Below are 18,313 nucleotides of genomic sequence, written 5' to 3' on the forward strand. Positions count from 1 at the left end.
AATTTCTTGTTTCAACTTCTTTTCCAATTCAGACAATAGTTTCCCACTTGTCAGCGTAACTACTTTTATATACTCTTTTGGGTTGGGTTCAGTGTTACTAAGTAAGCTACCTTGTTGTCTCTTCAAAACTAGTTTAGCAACCTGTCCAATCTGATTTTCAAGTCGCTGAATTAAGTCTTGCTAAATTTTCAGAGTTGTCTCAGTGTTTTGATATCTAGTTTTAGAAACCGAAATAAATTTAGCTAACATATTCTCAATGTTTGGTTTCTTTTTTTACTTATAAGGTTGTTGAAAACCTGGAGGGGGTTGTGACCTTTAATTTCCTTGACCACCCTAAGAAAAATTTGGATGGTTCCTCCATCCTGGATTCTAATTATTGCTATAGGGGTTATTTTGAGGTTTAGAATTATTACTCATAAAGTCGACTTGCTCATGCTCCATGTTAGACTTGAAAGGCAAACATTTTGGATTAATCATCTCCACTCCAATCGCACCACATTGCACTATCGGATTCATCTGCCCAGCCAAACTTAAACCATCAGCTTTCTAACCAAGAGCTTCAACTTGACTAGCCAATATAGAGGCTGCATCAATATCGAAAACTTCGACTGCCTTGGAAGGTTTGTAACACCCCTTACCCGTATCCAAGGCCGGAACAAGGTACGAGGCATTACCAAACTTAACCATACACATAGACGAAAATCAGGCCATAAAATTTCATTTAATTCAAAACTTTTCGAACACATGTATAGACTCATATTTAAAGACATATAACGTGGCATAAATAGTACTTACACATCCATAATCATGTAATAACATGTCATTCACTTTAAACATATTTGCTTACCATCCTGTATATAGTATACATTCTTACATTAAAACTAGAACTAGACATGCTAAATCTTATTCTCATTTTATATCATCATAATGTAGTTACCAATTTGTCCATTAAACATCCATATTCAAGGCAACATTACTCATTTTCCATTTAATTCATGATCCATTGGCCTGCATTTAACTTACCTGATGTATTACCAATCATACGTAACAAACAAAGCTAACTATATCATCACATCAAAACATAGGACATAGCATGATTAATTAAACTTATAAACCATAATGGATAAGGACCACATCTCATGATCATATACGATAACTCAATGCAGACTGATACGTATGGTCAAAGTCATAATAATAATAATACATATCACAAACCAACTTCCTATACATGCCACTCACTTGATATTTCTAATATTTGAATTAATTCTCCCGAAAATGATAGTTTGATAGTGTGATTTTGCCTCTGACGATCTCCAACTCCGAGCTGACCTACCAATACTAAAGAAATGGAGAGGATGGGTAAGCTTTACACTTAGTAAGTCCATATGAAATTAATAAGCAATTACTAACATGCTTTTCAAGATAAAACACTATAATTGTACAATTACACATGTTCAGGTTAAGTTGTTTTATCGAGTTATAGTTACTAAATCATTCATATCTAGAGATAAAAAACTCCAAATTTAGTTTAGTTACTTTTCCTTGAAACTAGACTCATATATATTTCTCCCATAAAATTTTCAGAATTTTTGGTTCATCCGATTAGTACAGTTTATTCATTAAATTTTCCCCTGTTTTGTTGTCTAACAGTTCTGACCTCTCTTCACTAAAAATTATTTATCTCATATTTCAGGACTCGGCTGATGTTCCCGTCCATTCTTCCTAAAATTAGACTCATTTAGGATTCTATTAATATAAATTATAACTTATAATTATTTTTTTACAATTTTTAACGATTTTTCCAAGTTAGAAAAGGGGATCTCTAATTCATTCTGACACTGTCTCACAAAAATTAGAATATCACATAATATAGAACTCTTTTGCTCCCCCTATTTCTTTTATATGAAAATAGACTCATTAGTATTTAATTTCATAGTTTTTTTTGAAATTTAATTCAACTTACACAATTTTTGGTGAATTTTCAAAGTCACGCAACTGCTGCTATCTAACACTGTTTTACTACTAAAATTCACTCTTACATAATTTCACTTAGTCCATTTTGTCTTATCGAAGTTCACTCAAATATCGAGCACATTGCTCATAATTTTCATAAACATATATCTGCACTTATTCATCATATAATCATGTTCACATGTATTTTTACTTAATCGATTTTCCCGTTGAACCCTTCGGAATATTAACTAATACTCAGTTGCCTGCACATATTTTCACACTTGTAGACAAGGCTATCTGGTACGCATAGTAGCCTGCACTTAGTACTACACACGTCACCTCACAATAGATCATTCGTATCATTTCTATTTCGAAGGCTCAACCGAGAAATGCCTCACTTTCCAACATGTTACAAATTTATTCATAGTCCTTTTTCAATTTGCAATTTACAACAAATAATCATTCTATAGGCAGCCACATTGCATATGATAACAAAATATAATAAAATAAAAAGAATTGATAAATTATTTACGTACAAACTTGTCGAAATCTCATCAGGTACAACCATGTAATAGTAATTTAACATTCAATTCATGTAACAATAATTTGCCATTCAATTTCACATGACACAACAAGCATCACATTTTCCATATCATACACACCATCTATCAACTTCTCCTAAACATATTAAATTATACAATTTATGCCATAACAATAGAAAATTACAATTCAAGTATGGTATTGCATTATCATTAACACACGGACTTACCTCGTATACGAAAATGACCATTTTTATCATTTTGTCCACAACTTGGTATTTTACCGATTTTAGCCCGAATTTCAATTTTCCTTGCTCTATCATTACAAATATAGCCTAATTAGGACTCACATTATTCAAATTGACCCTCATATTTTTGAAAAATTACAATTTTGCCCCTAAACTTTGTCAAAATTACATTTTTTCCCCTAGGCTCGTAAATTAAACTTCATCCTATTTTCTTGTGTTTTATGACATGCTGATCATTTTTCCCTTCTATAGAAACATCAAATTCACACTCTAACATGTACTTATGAACATTAGGTATTTTTATCGATTATGTCGTTTTACTCGTTTTCTCGTAAAATCGCTTAGTAAAAGTTGTTTAACACAATTTCAAGCTTCATATTCTACCATAAAACATTAAAATAAACACATTTCACCTATGGTTGTACAAACCCTAGGTTAAATTATTGCTAGAATAAGCTTAACCAAGTTACCAGGATTTCAAAAATGTAAAGAACTTTAAAAACGGGACTAAGGAGCACTTACAATCGAGCTTGGGAGTTTGAAAAAACCTTAAACATGGCTGCTGCTGGTAGAAATGGTTGAATGAAGAAGATGATAGCTAATTTGGCTTATTTCCCTTTTTAATTCTTTTAATTATTAGTTTACCAAAATACCCCTAACTTAAAAATATTTTATTACACCTATTTCATGTGTATTTTTGTCCAGAAATTAACCAATGATCTAAATAACATTTAAGGACCCTCAACTTAAAATTTCATAACAATTGGACACCTCTAGTATGTAGAACTCAACTTTTGCACTTTTTACGATTTAGTCCTTTTGACTAAATTAAGTGCCCGAATGTCAAAATTTTTGAACGAAATTTTCACGAAATTATTCCGTGAAATCGTAGACCATAAAAATATAATAAAAAATAAAATTTTCATAGTCAGATTTGTGGTCCCGAAACCACTATTCCGACTAGACCCAAAATCAGGGTGTTACAAGGTTTTACTCTCATAACTTGCCACTAATAATTATTCAGTGACATCTCCTCAATAAACTCTTGGGCTGCCTCAGGTATTTTGTTATCCAGTGTTTCGCCAGCTGCTGTGCTAATCATCTACCTAGTCGAGGGGTTCAAACCATTGTAAAAAGTTTCAACTTAAAGCCACAAAGTTAATCAATGATGAGGACACCTTCTCAAGAGGTTCTGCAATCTCTCCCATGTATTGTAAAGCGCCTCAAGATCAAATTGAACAAAAGAATAGATGTCATTTCTCAACTTAGTTGTTTTGGTTGGTGGAAAATACTTCAACAAAAACTTCTCAGTCATTTACGTCTAAGTCGTGATGGAACCCCATGGTAGTGGATTCGACCACTGTTTTGCCTTGCTCCTCCAAAAGAATAGGAACAACCGTAAGCATATGGAATCATCAGTAACGCCATTGATCTTAAATGTGTTACAGATCTCCAAAAAGTTAGATAAATGAGCATTTGGATCTTTATATTGCAAACCAATAAACTGAACATACTATTGCACCATCTAAATTGCGTTTGACTTAATCTTAACATTGTTTGCAGTAATAGTCAATTTGATAATAGTCGATTCAGCCCTAATCAGAATGGGCTTAGCATAGTTATACATAGTCTAAGGAGCAAGACTTGCAGGAAGTTGCGGATTAACAAGATTAATATCCATCTCCACAGTAATGTCATTTTGCTCTTGATTGTCTACTAAAATCTGTTGAACTTGCCTTGTTTCTCTAACCTCTCTCCAATTTTTCTGAGATTTTTTTATCTCACTATAAAAAACTAATGGTTCCAACGAGCTGCCTCTAGTCATAAACCAAAAGAACCTGTAAGAATCAAGCAAAGGAAAAAATTAGAATGTAAAAATTAAATTAAAAAAAGTATTAAAATTAAAATAAGAAATGACTAAATTAATAGAAATAAAGTTTTTCTAATATTTTAGTCCATGGCAACAGCGCCAAAAACTTGATACGTCACGAAACTAATTAAAAATTTGACAACGCAAGTGCACCTATCAATTAATAGTATAGCTATGGTTAGAAAAGATATGATTCCCATGAAGATTAAAAGTACTAGTAATTATCGTCTTTCTATTATTTAACTGAATAATTTGAGTGATTGATTAAACACAAAAGTTAACTAAATTAATTAACTAACAAATACGAGAAAGAACAAAACACAAAAATAATCGATTAACAACCAATAAGTGAAACAATACCCAGGAAAGAATCCACCTAGATTTCATCTATCACTATCAATCTAAATTACGCAATTTCTTTACTTAACACCTTGATTAGTAGAAATCTCTAAATTATGTTGATATCTCTTTCGAGCATAAGAGAATCTGACTCTAGGTTGATTAATTGAAATTTCTTTTTAATTAAAACCCCTATTATCGTATTAACCCGTGCTATGAATTTCGCTATTAGATTTGACTCTAATATGGTAGATTTATGTCATCCTATTTCTATGATTACATGTAACCCTACTAAATTACACAAGATCTACTCTTAAACAGGGTCTATTCAACCATCAATTTAAGCACATCAAACATGGATTAATAATATAGAAATATCAAACCAAGAATTAAGCATACATAATTGATAACAAGAAACTAAGTATTTATTTTTTAAAATAAAAATCAAATGATAGAATACATCATAGGGTTTATCTCCGCTAGGTATTTAGAAAATTAGTTCATACTTGAAAATAGAAACATCCAAGATACAGTATAATTGAAAAAAAATAAAGAAACTCATGATAACTTCCTAAGAAATCAACTGGAAATCTTCAATCTTAATGGAAATATGCTTCAAAGTTGGATTCAATGGTGTTTTTCGAGTTGTTTTCTTGAATATTCTCTGATGGCTTAGTCCTATCTTCTTATTTTTGTCATATATGAGTTTTAGAATGCCCGAAAAACCTAAAAATCACGATTTTTCACAGTTTGGTACGTCATCTCGTGAAATCGACATCGCCTACCACATGCTCGTATGGGTCACATCGCCATGTGGAATGGTTCAACCTGTGTGGCTCCTGTTGCTTGCTCTGACACTTCGATTTTTGCTCGTTTTTCACTCCAAAATGCTCTATTAATCATTTAAAGATTAATTTAAACGATTAGGAGTATAAAGTTCACAATTAACATCAGATAATCACCTAAAAATATAGTAAGAATAAGGTTAAAACATGTTACTTTTAGCATTTATCAAATTTCAAGTAAATATTGATTTATGAAATTTCGATTTTGTTTTCATAAATAATTAGTATCGTTATTCTTGTGATACCATTACATAAACTACTAGATTCTTTCAACATAAGAATAATCAAGATCATAAAACTTAAAAAAAAAACCAAAGATTATAAAGTTTTTTACGTCATTTAGAAAGTGATAAACTACATAGTTGGTTATTCAACTTTTATAAGTTTTTATTTAGAGTACAGAAAATAAAAACTTAGAAAAAGGGCATCATTGTTACAATTCGTTTTTATTTTGCTCACCAGGTTTTAATTTGGGGTTAAGAAATGTTATTTTACACTCATTTTGATCACCCAACTTTAGTAAATTTTTATTTTGGTCACTCATTTTATCTTTTTAATTTCGTTTATTTTTTAGAATTAATTTTAATTTTTTCAAGTAAAAAGGAAAAAACCTTAGGTTTTATAGAAAAAAACCGAACTTTTTACATGGAAAACCATATGATGTTTTTAATTTCCTTGTTTTGTTTTTCTTTTTTTTAAAAAAAATTACTTTATTTTTCCTTGATTGCATAGGGTTGTATAAGAAAAACTAGGGTTTTTATTGAAAAGCCATTTTTATCTTTTTAACTTTATTTATGTTTCCCTTTTTAGTTTTTTTTTAGAATTAATTTAGTTTTTTTTTCAAATAGCTTATTTTTACAGATAAAATTGTAGCTTTTTACAAGAAAATATGAGTTTTTATAGGGAATTGAATTATAGGAAAAATTTGAGTTTCATCTTTATAGTTGAATAACTCAATGTCCGATTTTGAAAAAAAATTAATTATAGGAAAGAAAAGAGTAACCAAAATTAAAAAATACTAAGAGTGACTAAAATGAGTTTACAATAACATTGCCTGACCCAAATTAATGACGGATGATTAAAATGAAACTGGATTATAATGACAATGCTCTTTTGCAATTTTTTATTTTTTTTACCCAAGAAAACTTATAAAAATTGGGTCATCAACCGTAAATTTTCCATTATAAAATTTCTTTATTAATGTAGTTTCGCATTTTTTATTGATTTACTAGTGACTTTTTAATAAAATCATTTTTTTAATGAGATATTGTCTCATTTTTTTTTTTTTTAAATTTCAAAAGATAATTAGCATAGACATACATCTTAAAAGATAAATGAAAAAACCTCCTACTTGTATTGTTGATTGCTTGTGTTAAGATACTATACACCGCAATATGGTGCATTCATTTTTTCATGACTAAGATTCTTTAAGTTTGTGATTATTATTTTTCATAATTTGAATTTGAGTTTTTTATTTGGAGAATAAGATTTTTTTATTATTGCATTTAAGAGTTATTAGTGTAAGGAAGACATTTTTAATAAAAAACATTTATTAAAATATTAATAATTGTTTATACAGTGTATAACAAAGGAGACTAGTGGAGATAAGAAGAGTATATAGTAGTGTTAAGGAAGCCAGTTTAATTTAAGAGTTGGAGAATCAGAAATAGACAAAAGGATAGACTAATTATTAGGAGAGATTGATTACTAGGAGAGATTACTTAATACAAGTTCAAGGCTTACAAAAGTTATCATTTCTTTATCGTCGGGAGAATATTTATAGAAGGGATTTTCTTATCCTATAGTGCAAAGTGGCAGGCCGTTATTATGGACAGTGAACGTATTACCATAGTGCATATGAGTAGTGGATGTAGTCGTTCCAAATATGAGATTGTTATTTTTCGGTGGGACCCACTTGATGTGTGTGATGTGTTCACAATTGATGAAATATTTGTATAAAAAAAAGCAGGTAGCTTATGAGATAGGTTGTTGAGTGGGTGACTTCACCAAGGAAACGGATGGCTAAGTCCTTCGAAAGGGAACAAATTGTCAAGAGGTCTTGATGACCAAAGGGGTATACAGGTTGATTTTGGTGGCTTATTATATTGACAAGGGTCTAAGGGCCGAGATATAACAATAATAAAGGAAAATATTTGATATCTACTTGTTTATCAAACTGAAAATCTTTATTCAATTTATTTATTTGGTAAGGAAGTAAAAGGTATCATATGAAACAACATACATACAGAATCTCAAAATTTTCCCATTAAATCCAATCACATTAGTCCTATAATACCATCAGGAATCAAACAACAGTTTCTAGTAATAAGCAAGAAAACAGACTTAAAATGCCACCACAAATCCAATACTTTCAATTGTTGTCATCAGTAGTAGTGCTTGATGTAGCAGAAATGTGCATTTGGAGCTTCTCTAACTCCAATCTCAGCTTCTCATTCTCCAATCTCAGCCTCTCATTCTGGTGCAACAATTGATCTTCTTCTTTGATCACTTGAATCAATTTCAAGTTCGGTTCCCTTTCACGCTCTAACTCCAATCTCAGCCTCGCATTCTCCTTCTCCAATTCATCTTCTCTGTTGATCGTTTCAGCTCCAAGCTGGTTAATTATTTTATTCACCTTCTCCTTTTGATCATCCAAACTCGTCATCAATGCCATCAGTTCGTTCACCATTGTTTCTGCATTACCTTCATTGCGACGGCCACCTGCAGCTGGTTGTTGCTCTTCACCATCATCGTCACATGGAATCACCGCTTGTGTTGACTCCACGGGGAGTACAGGGTCATGCACCTCAAACTCCTCGTCTTCATTGCCGTTCCCTTCAATTATCGATGGCATCAGATGGTGAAGGAACAGACCAGACACCCAGTCCCCATTAGGATAACAACCCACACCTTCCTCAAGAATCTTGCTTGCTGCCCTAAACCTTTCTTCAACACTAGGCAACCCAAGCAGCAAATTCTCCGCAAGAAACTCCGAAATACCATTGCAACTCTCAAAGAAAGGATGTTTCAAAAGCTCACCTGCAGAGGGTCGGTTTGCAGGATCTTTATCGAGACAAGAAGCAACCATGTCTTGAAAAGTTTCTGAAAACTTCTTGGTGGAGACAAGAGCAGTTATACCGAAAGACCATATATCAGCTTTGAAACTATAATCTTTATGTGAATGAATCACCTCTGGGGCCATCCAGTATTGCGACGAAAATGTCGAAGAACCTAATCTGTAGACCGAACTCGACGCATAGAACGATGACGAAACACCGAAATCCGCAAGCTTAACACGTCCGTTACCGTCCAGCAAGATGTTACTGGCCTTTATATCTCGATGCAAATGCCCTTGGCTGTGAAGATACGACAATGCAGTCAGGGTTTCTTTGAGAATAATGGCAATGCATTGCTCTTGTATGCCATTGGGGGAAGAAGATGAGATGATGGACTCTAAAGAACCGCCGGACATAAAGGGCATAACCACCCAGAGACGGTTTCCGGCGGTGAAGGAACAATGAGGGTTGAGGATGTTGGGGTGGGAAAGAAGCGAGGAGGTGTTGGTTTCACGTCCGACAAGGTTGCGGAAATCGGCGTTGGACTGATCAAGATCGATGGATTTAAGGGCAACAACAGTTGAATTGATGGGAAGACATTGGGCTGTATAAACTTTAGAACAAACACCAGCACCGATTTCAGCGGTGATGTTGTAAGAGTTGGAATCTAAAGGGAACTGAAGCTTGGGATGGTCTTCTTGTTCATACGCCATGGGCTTCTTTCTTTCTTTGAGATTGGGTTTTGTGGGAGGATTCTTGAAGACTAAAGACGAGGGAAAGAGAAGGGGTTTTAGAAAGCTGTTCTTGTGAGGTTTTTTCAAAGGAAAGAAGCCAACGGTGATTTATCTTTGAGAAAATGCATGAAAATTTACAATTGCTACATTTTAAATAATTTAAAAAGTGAAAAAATTATTATAGTAGCTATATTAAAATAAAATGTGTGATATTGTCAACTTATTTGAATTCTTATTTAATTTCAGGATTAAATTGAACTTCGATTTAATATTAAGGATGAATTTGAATTTTCATCTTACTAATTGTGAAATTAAATTTATTATTATTATTATTATTATAGTTGATTTAAAATAAGATTTTATGTTATTAAATTTTCTTAATATAATTATTAGTATAGGATTAGAATTATTAGAATTATACTAGGACAGTTATGGGTTTTATTAATATTATTAATTAGGATAATTAGGATTTAGATAAATTAGTATTATTTTTATACTTATATTATATTATTTTTATCTTTGAGGACAATATAGATTAACTTTAGATAAATAACTTTTATTCATTTACTTTTCAATTTTTATCTTGTAGATTAAATAATTAAGTTAGATTAATTTAGGACTCCTAAGTATTTTTTTACTATAAATAACAATTTAATTTGCATGAGAAAGTGACATAAAAAAAGATGACACAGAAAATCCCACTCAAAATCAGAGGTCTTTTTTCTCCGTTCGACTGCAACACTTTCCTATGTCATGGGGCTAGACTTTTCGTCTCGCAATCCATGCGGCCTTAGGCGATTCGTTCGTCCAAACTCGCCTAAGTTAGCCTTTACTCGAATGAGGATTCTTTAAGAACTCTTCCAAGGCACCAAATTGAAAAGCGGAAGCGATTTATGCCAAAAGAAGCAACCAAAAGAACAACAGAAAGAGCGCTCGCAAAGTGTTTGAGTAATGCTCTCTATTCTCTTATTCACAAAGAATAATGAAACAATGTAATGGAGTGAGTACAAATGAGGGGGAGGCTCTCTATTTATAGTTGAACTCCCCTAAAACTGACGGTTAAGATACATTTACATCGACGGACGAGATTAACCATAATCCTATCTAATCTTTATAAGATATGATTCCCTCTATCTTCTAAGATTAGTTAACAAATCAACCTAAGTTGCCATATCTTCGCTATTGGACCAACCAGGCTTAAATCTGACAGGCTTCTCCAACAGTTCCTTGAATCGGGCTAGTTCTCATGGGCCAAATGATCCCCATCTAAGCAATAGACCTCCATCGGATGCATTTGGTGCGATGGTCCTGGGTTTTGAACTCTAACCCGTAACATTCTTCCTCACCCATTCTCGCAACGTCCTCGTTGCGACTTCCGAATGGCACTAACTTGATTCGCCTCGATCTCGTATTGACGCCTTAGCTTTTCTCTTCCTTCGGGACTTTTGCCTCGGCTTCCGTTGCTTCTTAACTTGAGCCGTCCTACTCGTTTGTACATCTCGACAACAAGGAGTTATGTCACTCCCTTGCCCACATTCTAACTCCCCTCGAACAGAATCCTCGTGATTCACAACACTTGGCTTCGCTTTGCCCACAGTCTCATGGCCTCCTTGCTCAAGAACTTCGAAAGGGCCCCTATGTTCTTGCCAAGTCAACAAGTTAGAATGCAACACACTATCAAAGTGTTCAGAATGTACCTTTGCATTTACTCGGGTCAACTGTCCCACATGTATCACTTCTTTTTCCTTGAAGTCTGACGCATTACCCACCTCTCCCATAGGTGGAAGCCTTGTCGATGACTTGGCCAACTCCGACGCTTTACTCGACTTGAGTCTCATTAGTCCCAGCTTCACTGTTTTCATCGCAACTTCTTCTTCTAAGTTCGATGACAAACTCGCCTCTTCCTTGGGTAGAAGCCCTTCTAACAATTCATCATGCTCAGACGTTGCCTTTCCTTGAACTACGACTTGCTTTGGACAGTTTCGCAACTCATGCGGACCATGACATAAGAAGCACTTTACTCGCTTCTTTTTGCTCCTCTTTTCCCTCTTGGCTTCGGATTTTCCCTTACTCGAATCAAGCTTCTTGGGCTCCTTGTCTGCTCCATCATTCCCTTCGATGACAGACTTGCTCCTCTTTGCCCTCTTGGCTTCGGTTTTTCCCTTGCTCGAACCAAGTTTCTTGGGCTCCTTGTCTACTCCATCGTTCCCATCGATGACAGGCTTCCTCGGACACTACCGCAATCTATGCAGATCATGACATAAGAAATACTCCACTGAATCTTCTCGCTTTCGGCCTCCTTGGCTTCGACACCCCTTCCGCTCGAACCAAGTCCCAAGGCATTATCCACCGGCTTCTTCTTAAGCGCCGATTTCTTCGGACATTTCTTCAATATATGTGGACCGTCGCAAAGAAAGCATTTCAGCTTGTCCCTTTTTTCTCTTGGGTTTCTTCTTCCCAACTCGTGGTTTCCTATTACCACCATTGTTGCCGTTGTCATTGCCATCCTTATTGTCTTCCTTGTGATTCCCTTCACATACACCCTTTTCCTTGGACTTGGAAGACCCAAGCTTGTCTTTCCTTAGACCAAGCTTAACCACGGATTCTGCTACTGTCATGGCTTCCGACAGCTTTTGGACACCTCTTTGTTCCACCTCTTGTTTGACCCACGGCTTCAATCCCTCTTGAAAAGCAAGTAATGCTTCTTTCTCGGTCACATTTGAAACTTGGAGCATAAGTTCCTTGAACTCTTGAACATACTCCCCCACTGTGCCCTGTTACGTTATCCTTTACAACTTTTCCCGAGCTTCTTCCTCGACAAACTCTGGGTAACTATCCCTTCAACTCATATTGGAACTCTTGCCACGTTCCAATCTCACATTGCCTTTTATTTGTGGTCCTACCTCGCTACCATAAAAGCACAATATCAGTCAGAAATAATGAAATAGTATTTACCTTACCCGCATCATCCACGATGCCTTTGGCATGGAAGTAGTTTTGCATCCTCCACAAGAAATTGTCCATATCGCATGCAGACCTTGTCCCCACAAACTCTTTCAGCTTCGGTACATACTCGTTATTGAGTGCTGCACTTGACACTCCTTTCCCCACCGCTGCTCGACATAAGGCCAACTCTCCTTCGAGCTCTTCTATTCTTGTGCTCAAAGCCAGCGTCGTGGCCATTATTTCCTCCTTCAAAGCCATCATTATGGCCTCAAGAGCATCGTTCCTGTCCGGCAGTTTATCTTTATGTGAATCAAATAGCTCGTTTGTCTTATCCATGGTCGAATCAAGAGATATCTTCACATAGTCTCTAGACTGTTCGTTCCAATTGTCTATGCAACCCTCGACCCCATCAAGTGCCTCATTTATATCCTCTATGAATCCCTCGAGTTTACCCACACATTCCTCTACTACCGACAGCATCTCCCTTAAAGACTTTCTTGCCCACCTTTGTTTGAACTCTTCTTTCGACATCCCAACGATGCCTTCGAACCAATGGCTCTAAGACCACTTGTCACGGGACTAGACCTTTCATCTCGCAATCCGTGCGGCCTTAGGCGATTCGCTTGTCCAAACTCGCCTAAGTTAGCCTTTACTCGAATGAGGATTCCTTAAGAACTCCTCTAAGGCACCAAATTGAAAAGCGGAAGCGATTTATGCCAAAACAAGCAACCAAAAGAACAACAGAAAGAGCGCTCGCAAAGTGTTTGAGTAAATGCTCTCTATTCTCTTATTCACAAAGAATAATGAAACAATGTAATGGAGTGAGTACAAATGAGGGGAGGCTCTCTATTTATAGTTGAGCTCTCCTAAAACTGACGGTTAAGATACATTTACATCGACGGACGAGATTAACCATATCCCGTGATTTAAGGGATTTACAAAATATTGTCATATCAAATCCTATCTAATCTTTATAAGATATGATTCTCTCCATCTTCTAAGATTAGTTACCAAATCAGCCTAAGTTGCATATCTTCGCTATCGGGCTAACTAGGCTTCAATCTGACAGGTTTCTCCAACAGTTCCTTGAATCGGGCCAGTTCTCGTGGGCCAAATGATCTCTATCTAAGCAATAGACCTCCATCGGATGCATTTGGTGCGATGGTCACGAGCTTTGAACTCTGCCCCGTGACACCTACACCACTATTGCCCGTCTTAATCGATTCACGTCTTGCTGCCCTAGCCTCTTCCCTGCATCGACTCTTCATTGCTCATCGTCCCAGCTTTTTATCCAAGCTGATTGCCCCAGCCCTGATGTTGTCGCTCCTATCCTATTGTGCCTCTATGGCCATTATCCCAGACTGAATCCAACCTGCGTTAGGTAGCCTTCATTCATTCTTACATATATATATACATATATATATATTTCTTTATTTATCTATTTATTATCTAACATTAATAATTATTATTGTTGTTGTTATTTATTATTACGGTTATTAACATTATATTCTTCCTTTTGTGGTAATTGTTTTACCTTATCTTTTTCTATTTTGTAGCTAATTTTCTCATATTTTATTTTATTTTATTTATTATTATTTTTAAAAAATGACGGTCTTAATACCTTGTTTTTCAACTTTAAAATTTTGATTTTTAAATAAGAGCTTCCCATTTTATTTGTTCCTCTCCTTTTAAAATATCAATTTTAATCCATCAGAATTTTTTTAAACTCTTAAAATTTTGTGTTAAACTAATTTTATTTGATAATGTTTTGATATAACAAATAAAAATATTTTTGAATAAAGATTGTTTTTGAACGAAGAATTGATAATGTTCAAAGTATAAACCTATTTCAAATCTTCCAAATACTTTAGAAAATGCTTTGAACACTTAGAAAATTTTTGGACAAATTCAAAATAACCAATTTTAACTCAAGTTAAAGTTTTTTTTAATCAAGTGAAAAATTGCTCCCTAAACAACAAGTATCGATACTTATAAAACTATTGATACTATTTTAAGCTTCGAAGTTTAAAAATGTTAAGCAAAAATCAAAAGTGTCGGTACCTAGACTTTTTCTATCAAAACCTTGGCTGATATCGTAACATATTTTGCATTCTGATTTCTAGATTTTTGAACAATCACAAAAAGTATCGATGCCCTTTAAAAAGGTACCTTTTACCAGGTATCAATAAAATGTCTTTGGTATCATTATAAACTAAATTTAATGGTCACTGAATCAGTCATTAAATACTAATAGTATCGATACTTAATAAGTGATGAAAAGTTTTAGCCACATTTTTAATATTTTTTTTGATGATTAGTTGATGTAAAATAGTTAATTTTATACTTTAATCCTTTAAATTCATATTTCTATACTTAGAATAGCATTTGGGGGCAAAACGAGTGAAAATCGAAAAATCGGAGCAAGGTAAAAGGGCCACGGGGGCTGGACTCTCCTACACGGGCTACCACACAGACGTGTTCCAGATCGTATCAAAATTGCGATTTTGTAACACCCTATACCTGGCCTGGTCACCAAGCTCGAATATAGGATGCCACACTACCGTCTCATGTCATATACAACATGTAATATCCCTAAATCGAGTCTACTAGTTTCGGGTATATTTTTCGGGCTCCAAGCATGAATTTAGGAATTTATTGGGTTAATAGTAATTTTTAATTTAATTTAGGAGGTCAATTTTCATAAAAAATCTATTAAAAATAATTCGGAAAAATAAAAATATTTTGGAAAATTAATTTTAAAGTAATTAAATAATTATTAGTAAAAATAATTAATTTGGGTCAAAAAAATTAAAATAATTTTTATTGGGGGTTAATTTGAGTTAATTTAAATATTAATTAAATTTGATTTAATTGTAAAATAAAGGAAATTTTGGAGTATTTATTTGGCAAATAAACCTTTAAATTTGGAATTTTGGAGGGAAATGATCAATTGGTAAAGAAAAGGAAATGTGGGAGTGGCCATTGGGAAAATTTTCCAAATTTTAAATTTCTAGTGGGTTGTTTCAGTTTTAAACACAATGCATGTAGCCTATTTTTCACACAATTTACATCATATTAGAGAGCTACAAAGTTTCATTTTCTTTGGATGGTTTTAAAGATCTATCATCAAAGAATAGATTCAACAAATTTCCTTCTCAAAATCCTTTCTTTTCACCCCAATTTATTCACAAAAGTAGTCAAAAATATTCTAAAATTTCTCAAGATTCTTGAATCAAAATTTTCAATCAAAAGATTTAGAACGAATCAAAGGTAATTATTATTTGTAAACTTATTTTTATGATGATTAGAAGCATATTTACATGATTTGAGTGATAATTACATGAATTTTTTATCAATGTCATCTTTGTCAAAAGCTTAAGGTGTTTTAATGGTGGATCTTGAATTTTGAGAGGAAATCCACAAATCAATGGATGTTCCAACTCAAAATGGATTTATTAGAAGGTTTTTGATCTTTTTTTTATCAAGATTAAACATGTTTTGTAAGGTAACTTAAAGAAATTTGAATTTCATCATCTTCATGAATTAATTTTTTGGATTTTTGTAAAATTTATTTAAAAGTGAAATTGATGCTTACTATATGTTTATTTGGTCTAGTATTGATGTTTGGAAGTGATTAGAAGGGCTAGAGTAGTCGATTTTGTGAGGAATCGAGTTTTGGACTTGATGATACAAATCCGGTAAGGTAACTTTGAGCGAGAATTTCGTGTAGCCTAGTTGATGAAAATTTGTGTTTATTATATATTTTGAAAGGTGGTAATATCTATTTTATCTCTATTGAACCTTCGAATCTTGAAGAGGATCGAGCTAATCGAAATTGAAGCTTGGATTTGCTTGGTTGATCACTTGGTTGTGGTTGAGTTAGTTGTGTGGTGAGTGTTATTAAAGGGCGATTTGGTAAATTGACCCTCACTTATGCTTAATTGGATGAGTAAATTACTGATTGCAAATATTTAATTGAGTTTTGGTTGGTTACTTTTGTAAGATTATTGATATATTTTTAAGTGATGAAATTTTTGTTAAGTGTTGGTAACTGAGCATCTAGTGATTTTATGTGTTTGATTTGATTGATTATAATGGTGAACTAAGCAAGTATGTTGGAGTTTTTGGTTCATGGTATGTTGATATTTCAATTGATAAATGAACATTGATAATAGGTAATTGGTATGCTAGATTTAATTTGATGTTAAAATGGCTATTTACATGATTCACATATGCATTTTGGCACTTTAAATTGAACACATTATTGACTGAAATTATGTTATAATTGATTTATTATATTGGTATTATAGTATGGTGGGTCCATTGGATATAGTTGGTCTGCCATAGGGTTTGTGAGTACTCACCAAATTGATATGTTATTTGTGAGCAATGAGGCTCTAGGTGGATTGATTTGGAATAGATAAGGGAGTGTTAAGCTTGTGTCTCCAATTAATGGGATTGATTTAAGGCGATATAAGGGAGCGTGTGGCCTCGGCCCACTCAATCCGGGACTGATTCTGATTCTGATTCTGATTCTGATTGGGAGTAAGGAGATCCGTTTATCCAATGTATGATTACCTGATTAAGCCATGATTATATATGCCAAAATAAATGTATGAAATGTTATATGCTAAATTGATGATTATATGCCATGATTAATTATGATTTTTGATACATGGTTGAGCATATGACATTGAACTATTATAGATTGATATTGTGACTAAAAATTTTTATTTGATTGGTTTCGATTTAAGTATGATTTGGATGCTAATTTACTCTTCGTTTTATTAACATTCAATGAGCTTTTTAAGCTCACACCCTCACATTCGTGCAGTTAACCGACAGGATTAAGGAGCTGAGGAGTCGAGCAATAGAGTTCCAAGAGATTAAGGCTCGGTAGAGATTTAGTTACACGATGTTAATCGATCATTGTGGAACTTCTAGGACTTAGTTTAATTTTGGTTGTAATTGGACATTGGACATTGGACATTTTTAATTTTGGATGGTTTTATAATATCATATATGCATGTTTGAGTTTGATTATTGAATAATTTATAGTGTATTCTTAGTTGATAACTCGGTGATTGATAACACAGTGTGTGAGGCATGATGTTTACACTAACCATTGTTTAAATGAAGCTTCCATGGAGTGGTTTATTAGTAACTAAGGTACGTGATGAGTCACTTAACTAACTAAAATTACGACAAAGGCAAGCACACCTATTGAATAATAGTATAACTATGGTGAGTCGGGAATATCATATCCACGAGGACTAAAAGTACTAGTAATTGCTATCTTTTTATTGTCTAGCCTATAAATTGAATGAATTTGATTTAAATCTAAAATTAACTAAATTGATTACTAAAAATGCAACAGAGAGCGAATTGGGAAAATATTTGAAGAAAACCAATGAGATAGACAATACCCAGGAAAGATTTCACCTAGACTTTACTTATTTTTCTGAATCTAAATCAAATGATTTATTCACTTGTGCCTTGACCCGTATAAATCCCTAAATTATGTTAATATCTCTTTCAAGAATAAGAACAACTAACTCTAGGTTGATTAATTGAAATCTCTTTCTAATTAAAACCTCTATTGTCTCATTAACTCGATCTATGGATTCCCCTATTAGATTTGACTCTAATTCAGTAGATTTATGTCGTCCTATTTCTAAGATTGCATGCAACTCTACTAAATTGAAAGAGTGATTTCGGGACCACAAATCTAAGTTCAAAATAATTATTTTATTATTATTTTAATGTCTACAACATGATAGTAT

The 18,313-nt window shown here is 33.6% G+C and overlaps 1 protein-coding gene across 1 annotated transcript; it reads right to left on the reverse strand.

Moving 5' to 3' along the window:
• Positions 1-7,961: 7,961 nt before the first annotated feature.
• LOC107896029 (serine/threonine-protein kinase BLUS1) lies at positions 7,962-9,717 on the reverse strand. The gene has a single exon (XM_016821186.2). The coding sequence runs from the start codon at positions 9,561-9,563 to the stop codon at positions 8,166-8,168; it is 1,398 nt and encodes a 465-aa protein (XP_016676675.1). The 5' UTR covers positions 9,564-9,717; the 3' UTR covers positions 7,962-8,165.
• Positions 9,718-18,313: the final 8,596 nt, after the last annotated feature.

Source organism: Gossypium hirsutum, chromosome A10, assembly GCF_007990345.1.
Source record: "Gossypium hirsutum isolate 1008001.06 chromosome A10, Gossypium_hirsutum_v2.1, whole genome shotgun sequence".
Taxonomy (NCBI): Eukaryota; Viridiplantae; Streptophyta; class Magnoliopsida; order Malvales; family Malvaceae; genus Gossypium; species Gossypium hirsutum.